The sequence below is a fragment of the Lolium perenne genome, chromosome 4, assembly GCF_019359855.2.
Source record: "Lolium perenne isolate Kyuss_39 chromosome 4, Kyuss_2.0, whole genome shotgun sequence".
Lineage (NCBI taxonomy): Eukaryota > Viridiplantae > Streptophyta > Magnoliopsida > Poales > Poaceae > Lolium > Lolium perenne.
In genome coordinates this window covers 338,338,558-338,359,694 of record NC_067247.2, presented here as the reverse complement: position 1 = coordinate 338,359,694, position 21,137 = coordinate 338,338,558, and the positions used below count along the sequence as shown (strand labels likewise).

The 21,137-nt window shown below is 45.6% G+C and overlaps 1 protein-coding gene across 1 annotated transcript; it reads left to right on the top strand.

Annotated features, from left to right (window-relative positions):
* Nucleotides 1–303: 303 nt before the first annotated feature.
* On the top strand, nucleotides 304–1,957 carry LOC127296584 (probable protein phosphatase 2C 29). Its single transcript, XM_051326720.2, has 2 exons — nucleotides 304–706; nucleotides 796–1,957. Exons 1-2 carry the CDS (start codon nucleotides 421–423, stop codon nucleotides 1,689–1,691), a joined length of 1,182 nt encoding a protein of 393 aa, XP_051182680.1. The 5' UTR covers nucleotides 304–420; the 3' UTR covers nucleotides 1,692–1,957.
* Nucleotides 1,958–21,137: the final 19,180 nt, after the last annotated feature.

The following is a 21,137-nucleotide window of genomic DNA, read 5'->3' as shown; positions in this document are numbered from 1 at the left end:
AGCAAGCATATTCCGATCAGAAATAATGTTCAAAAATTTCGCAGGAAAACCTCTTTGAGTTCAGACGGTCGGCCACTGCTGACCAGTGCAGTGTGGGCAAGCAGACAAACCGAGATCGGTCATCTGCTTCGGCCGCAAGCGCGCGCGCGCGAGCCGCGACCGGAGGAAAGGGGTTTGAACGAACGGCCGATAGCCCAACTGACGAACGCGTCTTCCACGCAACGCACACGTCCTGCTCCTTTCCGTCGTGCCGTGCCCCCGCCATCCACCGCTACTCCATCCTACGCGCTTACTCGTCGCCTATACACGCGCCACGCCGCTTGTCACACTCGCACACAAGATCGGTCACTCTCCTTCCGCTTCGCAGATACAAACACCAACTGGAGAGCACAGAGCGCCAGTAGCTACTCTCGCCGGAGCATGGGGTGTTTACGGCGGTGGCTGCCGTCCTGCTGCTGCTTTGACCGCGGCGACGGTGGTGGTCGGTCCGGGAGCGTCGCCGACGACGGGCTGCTGTGGGACGTCGCCCTCAAGGCGCACGCCTCCGGCGACTACTCCGTCGCCGTCGCCCAGGCCAACGAGGCGCTCGAGGACCAGGCGCAGGTGCTCGTCTCCCCCGCCTCCACGCTCGTCGGCGTCTACGACGGCCACGGCGGCCCCGACGCCGCCCGCTTCGTCAACGCACGCCTCTTCTCCCTCATCCAAGGTACCAACTGCCTACTGCGCGCGTGCGCTTCTCTTTTGACCCCACTTCACGATTGTTCCGTTGACTGACCTACACCCACTTTGCTGCAGAGTTCGCGTCCGAGAACGGCGGCCTGTCGGCGGAGGTGATCAGGCAGGCGTTCGGGGCGACGGAGGACGAGTTCATGGACATGGTGGCCAAGTCCTGGCCGACGCAGCCGCGGCTGGTGTCCGTGGGCTCCTGCTGCCTGGTGGGCGCCATCGAGGACGGCACGCTCTACGTGGCCAACCTGGGCGACTCGCGCGCGGTGCTGGGCCGCCGCGCCGCGCCCGGCGACAGGGGGAAACGAAGGACCGTGGCGGAGCGGCTCTCGCGGGACCACAACGTGTCCGACGAGGCCGTCAGGCGGGAGGTGGTGGAGGCGCACCCGGACGACCCGCACATCGTCACCAGCGCGCACGGCGTGTGGCGGATCAAGGGCATCATCACCGTGTCCCGCTCCATCGGGGACGCCTACCTCAAGCGGCCCGACATGTGCAGCCCGGCGCTGATGCAGACCATCTGCCCGTTCCCGATGCGGCGGCCGGTCATGAGCGCCGTGCCGTCGGTCAGGGCCCGCAAGCTCCGGCCCGGGGACCAGTTCCTCATCTTCGCGTCCGACGGGCTGTGGGAGCAGCTCACCGACGAGGCGGCCGTGGACATCGTGGCCCGCAGCCCGAGGAAGGGCGTGGCGATGCGGCTGGTGCGCGCCGCGCAGCTGGAGGCCGCCAGGAAGAAGGACATGAAGTACGAGAGCATCGCCGCCATCGAGAAGGGACGCAGGAGGCGCTTCCACGACGACATCACCGTCGTCGTGCTCTTCCTCGACAACAGGCCCTCGTGCGCGCCCGCGCAGTCCAGCGGTGTAGCCGCAGATGAGATCGACGGCACCTACGCCCCCGTCGACGTCTTCTCGCTCAGCTCCGACGACCAGACGGACGACCCGACCAGACCCGTGCTGCGGTGATCGGTTCACCCATCGTTCGGCCGGTCTGCGTCTTCGTCGTCGATACTTACTGAACGGACACGTTCTACTACAAGTACTACAGCGTTCTTTTCAGTGAGTTCTGCCCTGTAAAAGGAAGTTACGGGAGCATGCGTTCTTTGGTTTCTTGAGATCAATAGCTGCATCAAATTAAGAGTAGAATTATATGTAATTACTACTAGTTGTGAAGAGTACAATGTCATGTCGTGTTCGTGCGCACAGAATTAAACGTGGCACTCTTTGCTTAAGCTTCATCCATGACCGTGAGTAAGCGGTAGCTTGGGGCCTCCAATTGTTCTGTTCTGCCATCGGTCTTACCTTTTTTTAGCGGTGCTGGGTAGAAGTAGAGAACCCGATCTATGTATGGAGTTTTTAGTGTAAGTATGTTTGATATATTAGGACTTCGGTACTTCCTCAGATTCAAACTAGTTGACTCCATTTTATCTAGATACTAATATATCTAGTTGATAAATGTATCTAGGTACATCCATATTAGATAAAGCGGAGTCAATTAATTTGGATCGAAGATGACATTGTCTACGATAAGTGATCGTTGGTCGTTCATTCGACGACGAGATCTCCTTCTTGATGTCAATAATGGTGTTGGGCGACTAAATTTTTCTAGATATTGGCCTTCAGATTTTGCTTCGTCGGATTGTTTTTAGATATTTTCTCATGGTTGCTGCTAGGAGGATTATCCTATCAATATTTGTTTCAGCTGCTACATCCTCGATAATGGTGTATCGTACTCTCGGCTCCCCAATGACCAGTCTATTCGGTTGTTTTTCCCTATTATACCGGTGTTCATATTCACACTCTTGCTGATGTTCATTGATTACTTTAATGAATGCGATCATGTGCATAGCCTTGACATTCCGGATCAAATTAAAATTATGGAAAAACCTTCGTTGATTTTTACAAGTTCGTGTTTCACTACTATGTTTGACTGCCTATAGAAAAGTACAAGATTGTGTAATTAAAGAAGAAATGCGTTCAGAAACCTCGAATATTCGCTTGTTTCTTTTAGATTTTATTTGCTCGAGATGCCATGTACTATTTAATGTTATTTTGTTGTATCTCAGTAGACTGAGAATTTTTTAAGTCGCAGTCACAAAAAAATGTTTTAGTTACACGTTTTTATGAACTACAGTTGCATTTTTCCCGATGAATTTCTTTGACAAACCTAATGCCATAAGCTCCCACACTAAGTGGGGTTGGGAAGGATTATAGGGGCGATTCCTACCTCTGAAAAGTTCAATGCGGAGAGACCGCATCAAAAGTTTTCTTGGATAACTGAGTTAAAAAAAAATCTCAGTCAACTGAGATATGGATAAATGTGATATTGATTGTAAAATAAGGCTAAGTTTTTAAGGGCTGACTTGTTCTTAATGGTGTGAGCATTAAGAAAAATTAAGTTAATTCTTACAAAACTGTTATCATCCAATCTTACTCGCAAATCATGTTGCAATTTTTGACTAGAACAAATCACGAAGTAAATTCATCTGGTCGAGACATTTTCCAAGTTGCACATGATGTGTGAGCATCAGCTGCAAATCATAGTTACAACCATATCTGCAACTAAGAAAAATTTAATTGCCGAACTCGTACATAGCACTAATCACATCCTAATCCAACGAAGAATTAAGTTAATTGTCAATCAAGTTTAAGAAAGACCGGCCCTCGTCAACGTAAGGAAGATCAATAAAAAGGACTGATTATCTTGCCCGCAAAGCAGCCGGCGGCAACCGGCAAAACTGCTTTCGGGAATCCTGTGCAGCATTTCATCAGCGGTCCTAGTTTTGTTGGATAATTGTCTGCGGTCGTAGTCTTTGTTTGCCTGAGAATGCGCCATTCGGGACTTGCAAAGAGGTTGCTGCCAGCTGCCACTATCGTGGATCGGTTCAAACGACACCCGTGACTTTTCCGGTCAAAAAGGGTTGCATCTTCCAAATGACATTGATGCCTCGGTGACTCTACGGAAGATTTGTTTTTTTTTTTTTTTTGCGATAACCACTGATATTAAAACAAGGAAATTACAGAAAGGATCTCCACAAAGATCAAAATAACACACAAGCCCCTCTGTAAAGCAAAGCAACCACCGCAGAGCAGCACGTTCCGGCGGCGCGCCGCCGCCGCATCTTCACAAACGCCTTGGACACGAAGATGACCCCTGGCGGACGGGAAGTCGCCGGTCCTCGAACTCCGGAGAGCCTCCATCCTGCGCTGCCGGTCGCCAAGCTCCCTTGATTCAACATCAGCCGGCTCGATTATTCTGCCTGGAACCCCCGCGTCGAGCTCCAGATTGGGGAACAACGCGCATGGCGTCCACCGGGGAACGCGAGCGCGAGGAAGGGGGTGCTCCACCATAGAACTGCACCGAGCTCCATCGCCGGAGAGGACGAACACCACCTGCAAAACCAAAAGCTTGCCCGCCACCAACTCCATGACGCCGCCGGCGAGGCACCCTACAGCTCCTACACTATGTACAGCTGGGAAACGAGGTTCCCCCACCCTCCCGCCGCCGGAGCGGCCGCCGGAGGGAGGGGGAACCGGCGAATCACCGGCGGCGAGGTGGATCTGCGGGAGGGGAAAAAGTCACCCTTACTGTAGCGGATAAGGGAGAGCGTCCAAGGTCGCTTCTTTTTCTTTTTACGGAAGATTTGTTGAAAGCAAGTAGACAAAGTTCAGTAATTGCTTTCAAGATTTGTTGGTAGTGGACTGGTTCTAGTTGGGGGTGTTTCCATTGTAAAGAGGTCATTGAGCTAGTTCCAATTGCGGTTGCAGTTCCATCGTCATGGAGCATAATCACCGGTAATCAAACACCTCCAGTAGTCAAATTCAGGGGATGCTAGTGCGGTGGAGTGAACGTAATCCGAAGCTAAAAAAGAGGTCAAAAAGTTAATGGCACCATAAATTTGTCGCCACTTTATGCCATTCACTACCAACACTAGTTGAATGCCCGTGCGTTGCTACGGTTCCATCTTGTTCACCATTTCAATGTTTGTTTTTAAATTATATTAGAAGAAAAAGATATAACTATATTTTATGATACACATAATAATTACATATATAAGAGCATCATGATTAGAGACCGAAAACTTGCTTCCAACCCTAAGAAACTTCAACATTATCGAGAACGGTAAAAAAATATTCCAGCATAGTGCCTAAATTGCTCACAATTTCTAAAAGAAAATTTTGGAGTCCCAACCGCTGGCCGCTAACCCACCCCCTTATCATCGTGCCTAAACGGTAAAAAGTATTGGCCATATATCAGAGATCCAACTGCTGGCCGCAAACCCCACCCCCTTATCATCGCCCTTAGTTCAGCTGGAGAGGAACGTCCCAGGCATGGTTGGTCACTCCCTGCCATTAGCGTGTATGTCATCTTGCCGATTGTAGAAACCCTACGAGCTCCATCGCCTCTGCTGCATGTCCTTGCCACCCTCGGTGACACAAACGCACTTGCGCGAGGCCCTGCTGTAGGAGTTCCTTCCAGCGATCAATGCCAAACAATGAGATTCGTCACCCATCCATCACGAGCCCATGATATATCGTCACGGCCCTGGTCATCGGGACCTTGTTGTACCTGGCGACACATTGTATTGAGACGATACCTCCAATACATAGATAGAGGTGCGAGTACACTAATATTTTACGGAGAAGCTGCACCGGAGAACAACACATTTTTCTCATAATATTTTTCTCTCTCCCGAGAACTGGTTTTTAGAAATCATTTTTGGAACTCTTAGCCCCAAGCATCCAACGTCCTCTTCTTTCAGAAGTCATATTTCGGACTCTTGGCTCTGAACCCATGATATTTTATTTTTTAGGGTCTACTTTGTCATATTAATCGTGCCACGATCAAATGGGATATGGGAAGGATTGTCCTGGAGACTGACTCGTCTATATTGGCCTATGCGGTGCAAGGCACATACTATGACTTGTCTCCTGAAGGTGTTATATTCCGAGATATACGTGTCTCACTTCGTCTAAATTTCATCTCGGTCGAGGTGGCCCATGTACCACAAATATGTAATGTTGCTGCTCATCTTTTAGCTGCTTTTGGTGCAAATCAGCACGAGATTCGGTTGTTATGGCCGGATGTTGTACTTGACGATGTAAACGTTGTGGTGGCCAACGAGTCTGCTGAGCTTAATTAATGGAATCGTGCTGTTCCAGGTCAAAATAAAAAGATGAAGCATTCACATAGCTTGGTCCATTCATGCCGTTGTCATTCTTGAACTTTGATGAAATTGTATTTTAATTACCACCACCTGTCCACCTTAGTACTACAGTCAAGAGGACATGGTGCAACGTGCATTCGTCTCCTCTCATTCTCATGAAGAAACTGCTTCCCCCGGTGATAATAGAAGTAGGTCACCCAAGATAAGTACTTTTAAAAATTACAAAGCGGATTTACTCCCCAATTGGATTAAGAATATAAAAACATACTACTACAAACTAAAATAAAAGGAAAAAACTCCAACAGACAACATTTCAGGAAGTCAGCGTAACATTCCTATATGTCCAAAAAACGAAAGATAGTTGTCCTGCACACAATGGTACACACAAGTCGCATGGGGAAGTTAACTATGCTCTGCATGGCACATCTGAAACATCCCTTTCTATTGAGACGCTCATGGTGAAGTTGAAATAGCAAGTCTGGTAACATGCTCCAAACATCAAGATGGAGGCACAATGTCGCCAACGGCCAACCTTGACCTATTTTAAATACCGCACAACCACGAGTCTTTGGGATCCTTACCAAAGAGCACATGCAACGTACGATGTTACTGCATCAGTTAAGAATAATTTGTCGAATGGTTAATTATGTGACTGACAAACATCATCATGAATCCACATAGTGACTATTGCGATTACTCAATGCAAGTCTCAACCAACAAAAACCTATTGTTTAATGATATTTTTTTGCTAAATTTCAAGAAAGCGGAGAAACATGCTTACCCACTACCTAATTTTCTACATTCTGATGAAAAAAACACCAATTGGTTGCCAAATTTCAAGAAAGTAGGTTGCAACCAATTTTACATCAAATATATCATCAGTTTCCCATTTCAAAATCATTCATGAAAAGTGTGCAGCGAAAACTCAACCAGCTAGAAAATCACTATCACGAAACCGCTACTTGTTAATGACTAAACAATGTAACAGAAAGTGTTACCTTGGAAAAAACTAACTAACAATCGTCAAGGAAAGCACTATTCGACCATGCTGAAGCAACCTGCTAGCCGCCTCAGTCGAAGTGACCACGAAGATCCAGAGGGCAAACCTGGTTGTTATCCATCTTTCTCCTCAAAACATCCTAAAGATAATCCACTACGTAATAAAACATCATATGAATCAAAAGCTCTGTTATTACTGCAAGAAGACAATGTTCTTCTATGACAGGTTTGTGAAGTGCAACTACACAACCTTGTTCTTATATGTTCTTCAATTCACATAGAATATCAACTCAAGCTAGTTCTAAAGCCTTTTGGGCATCCCTGAACATCAAGAAATGCCACAGTGCTATATATTCCTATTGAAAGGAAAACAAACAAATGTTAGTTATACTTCCATAAACAGAGTCCCTGCATGTATCACAAAACAATGATCTACGAAAACAGATTTTCCTGCAAGATGTGTACATGAGGTACGTGCAAGACACCTTGTTTGTGATATGTAGGATATAATGTACCACATATGTACATCGAAAAAAACATCCACATTTTAGTGATCCCACTAACATCTCGCCTCCACTAAAATTTTGACCCATTTAACAGAGACCATCCCGTGAACTTAATAATCAATGGAGTGGATTAAACCAACAGGACAAATACACCATTGTATCCAAACTATGGCTATTGTTACAATATTGCAGATTTGCACAAACATTCTGGACACAAAAGGCAGCGACAAAGAAAATTGACATAAATATTATAAGGCAGATAGTTCTCTTGGATATATGTGGTGGATTTCCGGTAATTATAAATGGTCTTTCCGTGGCTTTTAATTGCTGATGATCCCTATGGAAATACTAAGTTAAGAAAGCCCATTGTTCTTATAAACAACTGATCCAAGCATAAGTATGTTTTGGGTGAGTCATCGATTGTTTCCAGAGTTAGTTTGGAAAGGTAAGTAGATTCCTTTGATTAAATAGAAGGAAAAATGATCTTAGTGTTGTATATATAAACCCACATAGCAACAATTCCAAGGAATGCATCCTTCTGCGGTGCTCTCCACCTAAGTAAAAATGATTTTGATAGGAGCTGGTATATAAATGTATTTTCTCGCAGTTCAGCTAACTATAACTTCCGGGCCATCAATTTTACAAGAAACTTAATAGACTCGGAGGGTAGCATTGACAACTTACGGAGCATGTCATTATCCGGTACTTGACACATGTGAAAAAATAATTCATCAAAACATATTGAGAGGCTCACCTGAAACAGCATTCCAGCAAGGAGCAAGGGCAGCTCCTTAGGTTAGACAACTTTTTTTTCAGATAAGCATTTGCAAGAAGTTAGAAAATCTAGATATTAGTACACTTATTGATATTGAATTATTAATTATTGGAGTCGTGACATACCTATTTAACCAGCTCATCACTTTGTTGTTTTGAAGTTTGTTAAGAACATTCAGGTACCTGCTCATCTTCATAATGCTAGAAGATTAGAGACACACTTTACTCATCAGGAACAATTGGTTGTGCCAAAATAATCTAAAAGCTAAATAAGACACGTAAGTCTCTGAATGGAAAATATAAGAGGAAACCAAACAACAAATAATCAGCACCGTATATTCAGAAAAGTCGCTCTTTTCCGTATACTGTAATAGTTCATTTGTTTCAGGATCAGCTACTAACTCGCCAAATTGGTTAGCTGACATTGGAGATACCTGATGAAGATTTTTGGGATAATGTTATGCATGAGACTACAATAGACTAATATGAAAGTTAGTACTACATTATTGTCACAGCTTATTGACCAGCAAAGTGCCCATCCCACCGTACCTTTTATTGGTCTCTGCAAAGATGATATGGTGATACATTTAGTGATCTGTATCCAACAAAGCAAACATTGTTAATTTACAATGGGCATTTCTGGCAAGCGGAAGCTTGAACAGACGTCATAGTTGAGCAATACAATGTGTAACTGCAAGAAACAAAGGGTATCTAGAAGGCGAAAGTTCCCTTAATGGCTTAATCCAACCCAGCACTGCAACATATATACCAACTATATACCAACAACAACCAAGCCATTGCAAGTATCCCATTGCAAAAATGCTAATTAAACAGACCGGATGGATGCAATCCATTACAGTTTGATCCTAACAAATAATGGTAATGCCAAAAGTCTACATCAATTCAAACAGTATGAGACAGACCGGACTCTCCTCCATGATGTAATCTCTGAAGCTGTAGAGGCCCCCCGAGCGACCCGTGTGGCTTATCCTCTCTCAGGTACCTAGAATTGAACAGCAGACTGTTAAGGCCACCACTATAAACTAATGTATATCTATGATCTTCAACCATCCAGCCAAAGGTAAACTGGAAATTTACCTACAAGTTCATATCTGAAACCACCTGGAAATTGTTTGCAAAGAATAAATGCAAATAACTGAATAAAGATAAAGATACATAAGGTGCACATCGAACAGAAAAATGCATCCAAATAAAGATAGGAATCTTCTCGTGAGTAAATCATAAATAAACTCTCTGACAACGGTTCCGGACAATGGTATTCATTCTATGCACCATCGCTTCCCACCTCCCTCTGGACGCCCCCTCCCTCCATCCTTGACAAAAAAAACATCAAAAAAAAACAAGGGAGGCGGATCTGACTGGACCCAGGAATGGGCCGCCGGAAAGACGGAGAAGGAGATTAACCAAAAAGAATCAACGAAAGAGAGACACACGTACAGACCTGATGGCTGATGCTGCTTGTCAGATCAATCCGTCATGTGGGTGGTTAATTCGTCCATTCATGCCTAGTAGCCATCGGGATCTTCCGCGTAGCCGAGTCGTGCATGGTGGCAGCGGCCGTGTCTGAATTGCAGCAGCGTGAGCGTCAGCGCCCGCGGCGGCGGCACCGAACGCCAGCCCAGCGTCTGCGGTTGCCTTGCCCCGGACCTCCCGTGACGTGTGATCCTCGCCGTCGGTCCCGGTGGCCGCTGGAGCCGGCGTGGCGTGGTGGCGAACGCGGGACGCGGAGAGGCAGTCGCGTTGTGTGGGCGAGGACCTCCGTTCCCATGGCAGGCGATCGAGGCGAGAGAGGAGCACCTTGCAAGATTTGTCTATTCGGGGCAAGGAAAGATTACTTTAATTTTTTTGTCTATTCGGGGCAAGGAAATATTACTTTAATTTTTTTGTCTATTCGGGGCAAGGAAAGATTAATTTAATTGATGACTGCTTAGCGCTAACAAGGAACCTTACTGATCGGACGATTGCAGCTGAGCGGAGAGCGCGAGATTAGAATGAAGGGACGGGATGTCTTCCATGACGACCACCAAAGTGCGTTGAGTGTCAAACGACCAACTCCCATTTAATAGTAAAGATTAATAGTAAAGATAACTAGTGTATTACTTAAGCATGAGTAAGATTACAACCCGAAAGGATGACGTCTACAATTTCTGGTGGTGCAGATTCTAAATTAGTGAGAAGTAACATAGAGTAGTAACATCCACGTGCTATCAATCTATGTTACTATCTTTACATTGCATAGTAACATACGTGTGATGATATTTTCTCACGATGGCAATTTAATCCACGGATCCGGGTATCCACGGATATTCGACCCGCCGGGCACGGGTATGGAGGGTTGGTTGTGTCCACGGATTTCATGGAGCGGATATCCGATAATTCATGGAGCGAGCACGGGCATAGCTTTTGCTCCATGGATATTCGATGGATATCCAACTGACATGTGGGACCCACATGTCAGTGACACATGCGATTTTACCTACGATTGGCTGTGCTTTTTAGGCCCAAATCACCAAACCCTTATTTTAAGCATTAATGATTTTATACTCTAAATAATCATGGAACCTCCTTGTGCTGGTAGGGCTTCCGCCGGCCGCATTGACTGTGGATCTTCGTTCATTGCTCCGCCTCCTCGCTATTGTGATATATTGTTGCTTTGATATTCCTATGAATTGTCGATATAATTACTACTGAAATGCTACGAAAATAATGTCGAAATGCTGCCAAAATATTCATGTTAGCTTATTATTGATGAAATGCAAGTGAAATATTGCTGAAATGGTACTCAATTTTATGGGTATGGATATCCATGGATATCCAGGTATCCATCGGATTTGGATTTGGGGCGACATCCATGCCCATGGATACTTTCATGGGCGGGGCAGAGCGAGGCTGATGGATTTGGGCATGGATCTGGTTTTTCTATATCCATCCAAACCCGCTCCATTGCCATCCTTAATATTTTCTGAGATTGCGTGTCCGAAACACGCCACGAGTATATTGCATACCGGCAGCAAACTTTGTTTTAAACGTCGCTAGATAGACACGACATGCCACTGTAAATCTTATTGTGAACGCCAACTGTATTTTTGCAAGGCGCTCCTCCACCAATGACTTTGTTGTCGTTGTCACCGAGATCGACAAAGTCCGCCTTGCACTTCGGATGATTCCTCGCTTCCTCCAGTTCCACCCTGATCATTCTCGCCGCCTTGGCCGCTTCGTGTGCATGTCGGTTAGCCCTCAACCATGGCAAGGCGGACAATCTCTCTTGCGGCAGTGTCTGCCGCCCTTTTTTGCGAGCGGTTCCTTCAAGGCCTGCCGCTTGGTGATCATGAGTTGGCAGCCAGCTGCCTCCCACCTCCCTTGCCGTGAAGTCGTAGGGTTATCGATGATGTAGCATTTGATATCCGTGTTTGTCTGCTCGAGGACGACGACATGCATCACCTGGGTCTTCTCCTCCTTTTCACATTGTTTCGTAGGAGCCAACAAGGGCTATATGGGCTGGACCCATCGTGAAAGCGCCCATTTCCTCTCCGTCCTCGGTTTCTTCCTTGGAGCCATCCTCCTACTCGTCCGACAGCGGAGGCATTTGGTTCGGTGGCGGAAACGATGCACGGGTGATTTTTTGCTGAGGTGGTGGCTAGGCTCTATGAATATATATGCAGCACACCCTATCTCTACGAGCACCTTCGAGAGATCTAGTCCAATAACTGATCCAGTAGGTCTTGGAATTGACGATGTCACCTCAAATGCCTCAAAATCGACGAGGAAGGTAACCTTCCACAGTAAAATGTTTATGTTTTTATAAGACACTAAAATGTTAAACCTTAAATTTGATCACTGGTTGGCTAGAGGTGTTGAATATATAAGCAAATATCCATATGAAATAATCCGTACAAGTAATTGATAAATCATGACTACGAAAACAACAAACAAACTAATCGTGCAGACTAGTAAGATAGATGAACAGATCACATCTAAACAAGATAAACCGATCGCATCTACGATAGAAACTAGAAGAAGGAACTCTAACAGAAACTGAAAGAGAAACGACAAGATCACATACTTCGCAGCAGCGTCGTTGTCGCCCATGTTGAGGTTGTCGAAGAAGTCGCTGAGGTCCGGGAAGAAGTTGTCGGTGTGGAGGAACTCGTCGTCCGATGACGACGTCGTGATGCCAGTAGTCGCGCCTGAGCGCTCCCCAAAAACCTGATTGCCCCTCACCCGTACAGGTTCACGAGAGGCAGGGTTCGATAGGCCTACTGTCCCGGCTGTCGGTGCACGCCGACGGACGGGATGAGGAAGACGAAGGCGGCGACGCAATGAACTGGAAACAGGTAGTCGCATGTGCGTCTCATTCAGACTAGGGTTGGCGTCCGCGCTTATATAGTGCGGTTCGGGAAGGTCGTGGGACGCAGCCCAAGTCCGAGTCGGCACAGCCACGATCCAGAAAAACCGGAAGGCAAAACGGCTGATAACGCGTCCGTTAATGACTCGAAATTGATTACACAATTAATTTCCCAAACAGCAAAAAGATAAGCTCGGCTCGGCGAGATTCCCGCAACCCGCGGCACGTCGTGACGTGTCGTGTCGTGTCGTGACGAGGCGAGGCGAGGCGGGCGGCGGAGGAGGAGGAGTGCGCGAGGGCTCTCTCTCTTCTCACTCACTTACTAGGACTAGAACAGCCCACCTTATATATCACTCCAACTCTCTCCCAACTAGCAATGTGGGACTAAACTTTAGCTCCCACTAGTGCTGCCACTGATTATTGGAATGGGCCATGTGAGTTTCAGAATTTGATAATGGGCCATGGGCCAAAGGCCAAATGCCCAAAATTCCAGCAATCCCCCACAAACTCTCATTGGCACATCTCATCAGTAAGTTTCCAGAACATTGTTTCATATACCGGTATGTCGTGGAGACTGTTAAGTTGAACTTCCACTTAAAGCTTCATATTACACTAGATTGCAACTTGGATAGTGGACTATGCCTTGAACTACAAGTTTTCTGCGCACTAGCTTCATACAAAGCCTAGACCGATACTAGGCTGCCGCGAGGCTTCCTCGCGGTTTGGAGCTTATACGTCATACTCCAGGGCCTTTCATGAGTTTACTAGAGAGGACCCAACTCTCATAGATTGCGACGTTTAACAATCAGACTCATATAGGTGTGTTCTTCAAAAGATGTTCTACAGGACAACATCTCTGCTAAAATAATCCACTTAGAACACATTAAGATAATTATCAACCTGCCATGCAGATTAGGAGAGTATTGCATCTTACGAAGTGGTAAAATTGCTATAGGGATATATACTCTTCTCACTCACTTACTAGGACTAGAACAGTCCACCTTATATACCACTCCAACTCTCTCCCAACTAGCAATGTGGGACTAAACTTTAGCTCCCCTAGTGCTGCCACTGATTATTGGAATGGGCCATGTGAGTTTCAGAATTTGATAATGGGCCATGAGCCAAAGGCCAAATGCCCAAAATTCCAGCAAGAGGTGCCACAGGTTCTCACCTCAAACTCTTTGTCGAGCGTGAGTCTTTTCACCCTTACAAACATAATTACCGGAGCATGTAGTGTACGATGTTCTTACTCTGTGTACGCAGTACCGCAGGCAAAACGTGTATCATACGTGTGGGATCAATGAGTCTAGCTTGCTTCAGGAAGAAGAAAAGAGTCTAGCTTGACCTGCTGACTGATTCATGAACCGTTCCATCTCATTCTGTTTGGCCTGACGAAACCTACACGGAAACACACTACGATCGCTGTCGCCACGTCCAGGTGTCCCGTGTTTGTGCGGGACACGTACACATCTGCGTGCGGCGCTACGCCATAACGTTCGAACTGCATGATGTTGACGACGAGTGTAGAGTGGACCGGACGAGTCCGAAAGACGCTGATGTGTGCTAACCTGTCGCTTCCGTATGACCACGCGCGTACTATGGCTGATGGTCAAGTCTTCTAGTCCTTGCTGAAATGCTGAAATCGATCAATATCTGACGTGCTGATCTATGGCCCGAGAGCGACCGGCCGGCGCCATTTTCTCGGAAACTACGTGCAACGAGGAACAATGGTCTGCGCTAGCTAAGAGCATCACTAGTAAAAAAATGATTTCCAACATGGGAGGGGCCACGTGGTATTTTTGATAGCAGGGGGTACAACATCACTGAAATTGCAAGCATGAGGACTTGAACTCGGGTGGGTGGGAAGGCATCAGCCCCTCCCCACCACTAGGCTATGCCTTAGTCTGTAAGAGCATCACTAGTAGTACCCTAAACTCTCAAACCCTCAAACCAGTTTAAGGGTTGAGAATAAGCATTTTTTGGCACTTTTGAGGGGTGAAAAACAGGGGCAAAGACTAGACCCTCAAACCCTCAAACTGATATAAAAGAAAATAAAAAAAAATGCCATTGAGAGGTGGTCAACCCGATGGTGACTGGTTTAAGGGCTCTACTAGTCATGCTCTAAGCTTATCTTACCAGAACCAATCTGTAGTTGGCGCCGACTGCACAATTTGGCTCCATCCTTATTAGTAGAGTTTAAAATTTTAGATTTGACACTTTGGTGTCTCGTTAAAAAGATGAAATATTTTTTAGTGGGAGACGATGTTTTCGTTGACAGCGAGACGTCCGTGATGACTTCGTCAATCTCAATACACATCGGATCAATCTTCGAATCAGTCTCTTGAAGGTGCTCGTAGGAGTTGAGTGTGCGTATATTCATAAAGGTGAGTATATGTATGTGTGAGCGTCCGCGTCTATACTGTACTTCGCAAAAAAAAAGCTAAGTATGTTACTATGATAGTATTAGCTGGACGATGAAGAGTATTTATATTTTTTTATAAGTCTGATCCCAAAACGAGACTAATGCTATAGTTAGATGAAACTATATAAATATCTGATACGTATCTAAGTTTTTTTTTTTGACATAAATACGTATCTAAGTTCGGTACAAACCAAATTGTGCTGTCGGCGCCAAGGATTTTAAACACAAAATGGCTCAGAGTTTCGGCGCCAATGCCATTGACACCCACCTAGCTTCGGTGCTAGCGAGTAGCTAGCGCCAATCGATCTACTACACAATTTTTGGCTCCGTTCTCGTTGGTTTGGAACTCATAGGTTAGATTAAAAAAATAGTTTCACCTGATGCAGATGAGCCATTAATTTCGACAGGAAGCCGGAATTTTGGAAAATACACGAGGAAACTAGTACTCTGTGCTACATTTGGCCACATACAATGTCGTAACGTCTGAATTTCATCCGTGCACGCGTGCCACCACGAACGTCACGGCCAAGAGTTGAGTGTGGGGAGCTCGCCCAAGTGCAGTGCACCGTCCTCGCTTCACGCAGAAATGGTGGAGCGCACGAGATTGCACACACGTAACACCTTTTTTCTCTAGGGGAAATGCAGGTGCAGATAACATAGCCAGTATTCTGAGTTTTCCGACGCATTGGAATGCTCTCGGTACACCCGTTTTGGCATGACAGTGACTCACCAAAAATTATGAAATAGAAAAGGAACAATCAATACACCGCGATTTTTCAAAATAATACGGTTTATTTATAAATTTTGGAAAATAGTACTCGTTTTTTAGAAATTTTTAAAAATAGGACCTAAATCGGCAGCCAAGCTTCCGACCAGGCTGCACTAGCTAGCTAGCCCCTTTCTCAGACACGAGCACGCATTTGCTCTTGCTTGTTGTGTACACAACTACTAGGCTCCTGTTGGTATTTGGCTCTGGTCGGCATCTAGGTTCAAATCCTACATAGCTCTTATATCGAAACAGAGTAAAATAACTTAACAAAATAATGTTGAATTGCAACTCAAATTTGACCTCCTTCAGACCGGAGAGGAGGTCAAACCAACTGATCTCCCAACCTGTATTGCAAATATGCAGTCACGAATAATCCCGCTAAAGTTATACTAGGATTTGGGGGTCCGTGTGCGATTTAGAAAATGGGGCCCTAATTTGTGTTCGACCACTATTAATAGAGAATCATATTTTTTTCGATAAAGGATGCTTTATTACTTTTTGTGAAAGCAATTGTTGAAATATTGGGCCCACTTTTAGTGGCCCAAATTAGATTTCAGTTTTTCCTATAAATCTCAAAGCCCACATAGTGACAGCCTTGTGAGTTTGAGCCCAAGTTGGTGGCAGCTCACTAGGGAGTGGCAAGAGGTGAGAAGTTTAGTCCCACATGGAAAGTTGGGAGGAAGTTAGACCACCTTATAAGGTGGGTTGTTCCACCACTAGTAAGTGAGTGAGAATAGGAGTGATACACGCGCGCGCTCCTCCTCCTCCTCGACACGTCACGTCACGTCACGACGCGCGCGCCGCGCTCGTGGTGAGTGGATTGAGCCTCGAGCCGAGACTTTCCTTATTTTTTGCAGCTCAGGAAAACGAACAGAGTCCTAGACGGACGCGTCGCAGTTAGTCGGTTCGGGTCGCTCCCGGATCGTGGGCTATCTGTAACCGACTCGAACGTTCGTGCGACGTGGGTGTGGCCCACGTTGCCTAGGGTTTCCCGAGCCTATATAATCTCATGCCCGGCTACCGCAGAAATACATCATACACACGAGTTAGGGTTTCCACATCTCTCTGCTTGCGCCGCCATCGTAGCCTACTCCATCCCGCGCGCCGACGTGCATCGGCGAACGGGAGAGCAGGTCTCCGGAACCGCTCGTCCTTGCGATCCTGTACGGGAGAGAGCGAATTAGGTTTTTGGGAAGCGCTCTGCGCGACTGCTCAAGCTCTTCATCACGGGTCGCCTTCCGTCCAAGTCGGGCGGTGCTGCCTACCGTCGTCTTCAACGCCATCTACTTCGACCCATCGTCCCTGTCGTCAACAACGTTGTCATCAACAACGTTACTGCTGCGACATCATCTGCTACACCTCCACCGCCACCTCCACCAGATCGGTACGTGCGACATATCTCGATCTGTTTAGCGATGGATGTTGTACTGTTTGCTCTGCTACTGTTCATGTTGATCACTACATCTAGTATGTTTGAGTTTCACATGTTAGTAGTTACTGTCGTCATGCTTAATATTCTGGAATTAATCATGGAAATTGTGCCTAATTATCCAACAATCCAAAAACCTAATTGTAGGCAATTTCCTGAGTTAACAATGGCTGGTTTTCTTTGATGCACCGAGGCCGGATAAGTTTACCGGTGTGCACTTTAAGAGGTGGCAGTATAAGGCCATGCTCTGCTTACTCATACGAAAGTGTTCGAGGTTGCGATGGTTTACCTGAAGGAACTATATCTGACCAAGATCGTAACAAGTTCAAGGAAAACAATAATCTCTTCGTCGGATGCGTTCTAAGTATTCTTGCTGATCGTACGTGTGATGTGTACATGCACATAACGGATGGTAAAGAGCTCTGGGATGCACCTTTGAATGCTAAGTTCGGTGCAACCGATGCAGGCGATGTTGTACATCATGGAGAGCTTCCATGACATCGGGATGGTTAACAACCGTTACGTAGTCGAACAAGCTCATGAGATACGAGTGCATTGCGAAAGAGCTTGAACTCCTTAAGTGTGCCTTACGACAAGTTTGTGGCTGGATGCATCATCGCTAAGTTGCCCCCTTCATGGAGGAACTTTGCCACAACTCTCAAACACAAGAGACGAGAAGATATCGGTTGAAAATCTGATAGCATCTCTTGATGTTGAGGAGAAAGCTCGGGCTAAGGATAATCTTGAGAAAGGAGAGGGTCGATCTAGCGCCAACATGGTGCAGAAGAAACCCTACAGCAAGAACAAAGGGAATAACAAGCCCTCCTTCAATAAGCCTATGAAGACTACAACTTTCAAGAAGAAGAAGATGATAAACAAAGTAGATCTGAGCTGCTTTACATGTGAAGAGACTGGCCACTTTTCTAAGGACTGTCCAGAGAGGGCAGACCGCAAGAAAAAGGCGAGGCAAGTCAACACGGTGACCGCTAGCAATGCTGATGGGTACGGTAATCTCTTTACTGTTCTTTCGGTATTTCAATCTCCATGTTGGTGGATTGATACAGGTGCTAATGTTCATGTGTGTGCTGACATATCCATGTTCACTTCTTACCAGGTCGCCCGGGATTCTTCCGTCTTGATGGGGAATGGGTCACATGCTTCTGTTCGTGGTGTTGGCACGGTAGATCTGAAGTTCACTTCGGGGAAGATCGTGCAGCTGAGGAACGTGCAGCATGTCCCTACTATGAACAAGAATCTCGTTAGCGGCTCCCTTCTATGCAGAAATGGGTTTAAGGTTGTTTTAGAGTCGAATAAAGTAGTTGTTTCCAAGTTTGGACAATTTATTGGTAAAGGCTATGAGTGCGGAGGCTTGTTCCGCTTTTCGCTTTCTGATTTCAGTAATAAGTCTGTGAACCATATATGTGGCAATGTTAGTGATGATACCAGTGTTTGGCATTCTCGTTTATGTCACATTAATTTTGGTTTAATGTCTCGGCTATCCAGTTTAAGTTTAATTCCGAATTTCACCATTGCCAAAGGTTCTAAGTGCCATAGTTGTGTGCAATCAAAGCAACCTCGGAAGCCTCACAAGGCGGCCGAGGAGAGAAACTTGGCACCTCTAGAACTCATACATTCTGATCTATGCGAGATGAATGGTGTGTTGACAAAAGGTGGAAAGAGATATTTCATGACGTTGATTGATGATGCGACTAGATTTTGCTATGTTTATCTGTTGCGAACTAAAGATGAAGCTTTAGACTACTTTAAAATTTATAAGGCTGAAGTTGAAAATCAACTAGAGAGAAAGATCAAGCGTCTTAGGTCGAATCGTGGTGGCGAATATTTTTCTAAAATCTTTGATGAATTCTGTGAGGAACATGGCATTATTCATGAGAGGACGCCTCCCTATTCACCCCAATCAAACGGGGTTGCCGAGAGGAAAAACCGCACGCTGACTGACTTGGTGAATTCCATGTTAGCCACTGCTGGTTTATCAAAGGCATGGTGGGGGGAGGCTTTGTTGACTTCATGTCATGTCCTGAATAGAGTTCCTAACAAGAATAAAGATAAAACCCCTTACGAGGAGTGGGCTGGGAGAAAACCATCACTTTCGTATTTACGCACATGGGGATGTTTGGCGAAAGTCAATATTCCAATTACTAAGAAGCGCAAACTTGGACTAAAGACAGTGGATTGTATCTTTCTAGATTATGCTCCTCGGAGTGTAGGATATAGATTTTTAGTAGTTCAATCCGAGGTACCTGATATGCATGTTGGTACTATTATGGAATCTCGTGGTGCAACATTTTTTGAGAATATGTTTCCTATGAAAGATATGCATAGCATTGCTAGGATTTCTACTGAGATAATTGCTGAGTCCAGTACATCTAATGAGTATTTTGAACAATCACATGAGATTGTTACTGAGAAGGATGACAATGAAGCTCCTAAACGGAGCAAGAGACGAAGGATTGAAAAATCCTTTGGTGATGATTTCATTGTGTACCTTGTGGATGATACTCCCACGTCCATTGCAGAGGCATATGCATCTCCAGATGCAGATGACTGGAAAGAAGCTGTCCATAACGAGATGGACTCGATCCTTCTAATGGAACTTGGGAGCTATCAGAACGACCCCATGGATGCAAGCCTGTGGGCTGCAAATGGGTGTTCAAGAAAAAGCTAAGACCTGATGGTACTATTGAAAAGTACAAGGCGCGGCTTGTAGCGAAAGGCTACACACAGAGAGAAGGCGAAGATTACTTCGACACCTATTCACCTGTCGCTAGACTTACCACAATTCGAGTACTACTATCCATGGCTGCCTCCTATGGTCTTATCGTTCATCAAATGGACGTAAAGACAGCTTTCCTTAATGGAGAGTTGGAAGAGGAAATTTATATGAATCAGCCTGATGGGTTTGTAGTAAAAGGTGAAGAAAGAAAGGTGTGCAAGTTGCTGAAATCTTTATATGGCCTGAAACAAGCACCTAAGCAATGACATGAGAAGTTTGACAGAACTTTAACTTCTGTAGGCTTTGTTGTCAATGAGGCTGACAAGTGTGTTTACTATCGCTATGGTGGGGGCGAAGGTGTTATACTATGTTTGTATGTGGATGATATTCTGATCTTTGGTACAAACATGAGAGTAATACACGAGGTCAAGTCTTTCTTGTCAAAGAGTTTTGATATGAAAGATCTGGGAGAAGCTAATGTGATTCCGAACATCAAGCTGATTAAGAACGAGAGTGGGATTACTCTAACGCAATCCCATTATGTTGAGAAGATTTTGAGCCGGTTCGGCTATATTGATAGCAAGTCTTCTCCAACACCTTATGATCCCAGTGTGACACTACGCAAGAACCGGAGGATTGCCATAGATCAATTGAGATATTCTCAGATCGTTGGCTCACTCATGTACTTAGCGAGCGCGACTAGACCCGACATCTCTTTTCTTGTTAGCAAGTTGAGTAGGTTCATGTCAAACCCGGCATCGATCATTGGCATGCACTTGATAGGGTCATGCGCTACCTATGTGGTACAATGAGTTATGGGATTCACTATTCAGGGCACCCAGCTGTGCTTGAAGGATATAGTGATTCAAATTGGATCTCTGATGTAGCTGATCTCTACGCCACTAGCGGGTATGTATTTACCATTGGAGGTGGCGCAGTGTCATGGAGATCTTGTAAGCAAACCTTATTGACGAGGTCAACTATGGAAGCAGAACTTACTGCTTTGGACACAACCACTGTTGAGTCAGAATGGTTGCGTGAGCTCTTGATGGACTTGCCTGTGGTTGAAAAACCTGTACCGGCAATTCTTTTGAATTGTGACAATCAAACTGTAATTGTCAAAGTGAACAATTCTAAGGATAACGCGAAGTCATCAAGACACGTCAAGAGACGTTTGAAGTCTGTCAGGAAATTGTGAAACTCCGGAGTAATAACTGTTACATATATTCAAACAGACAAAAA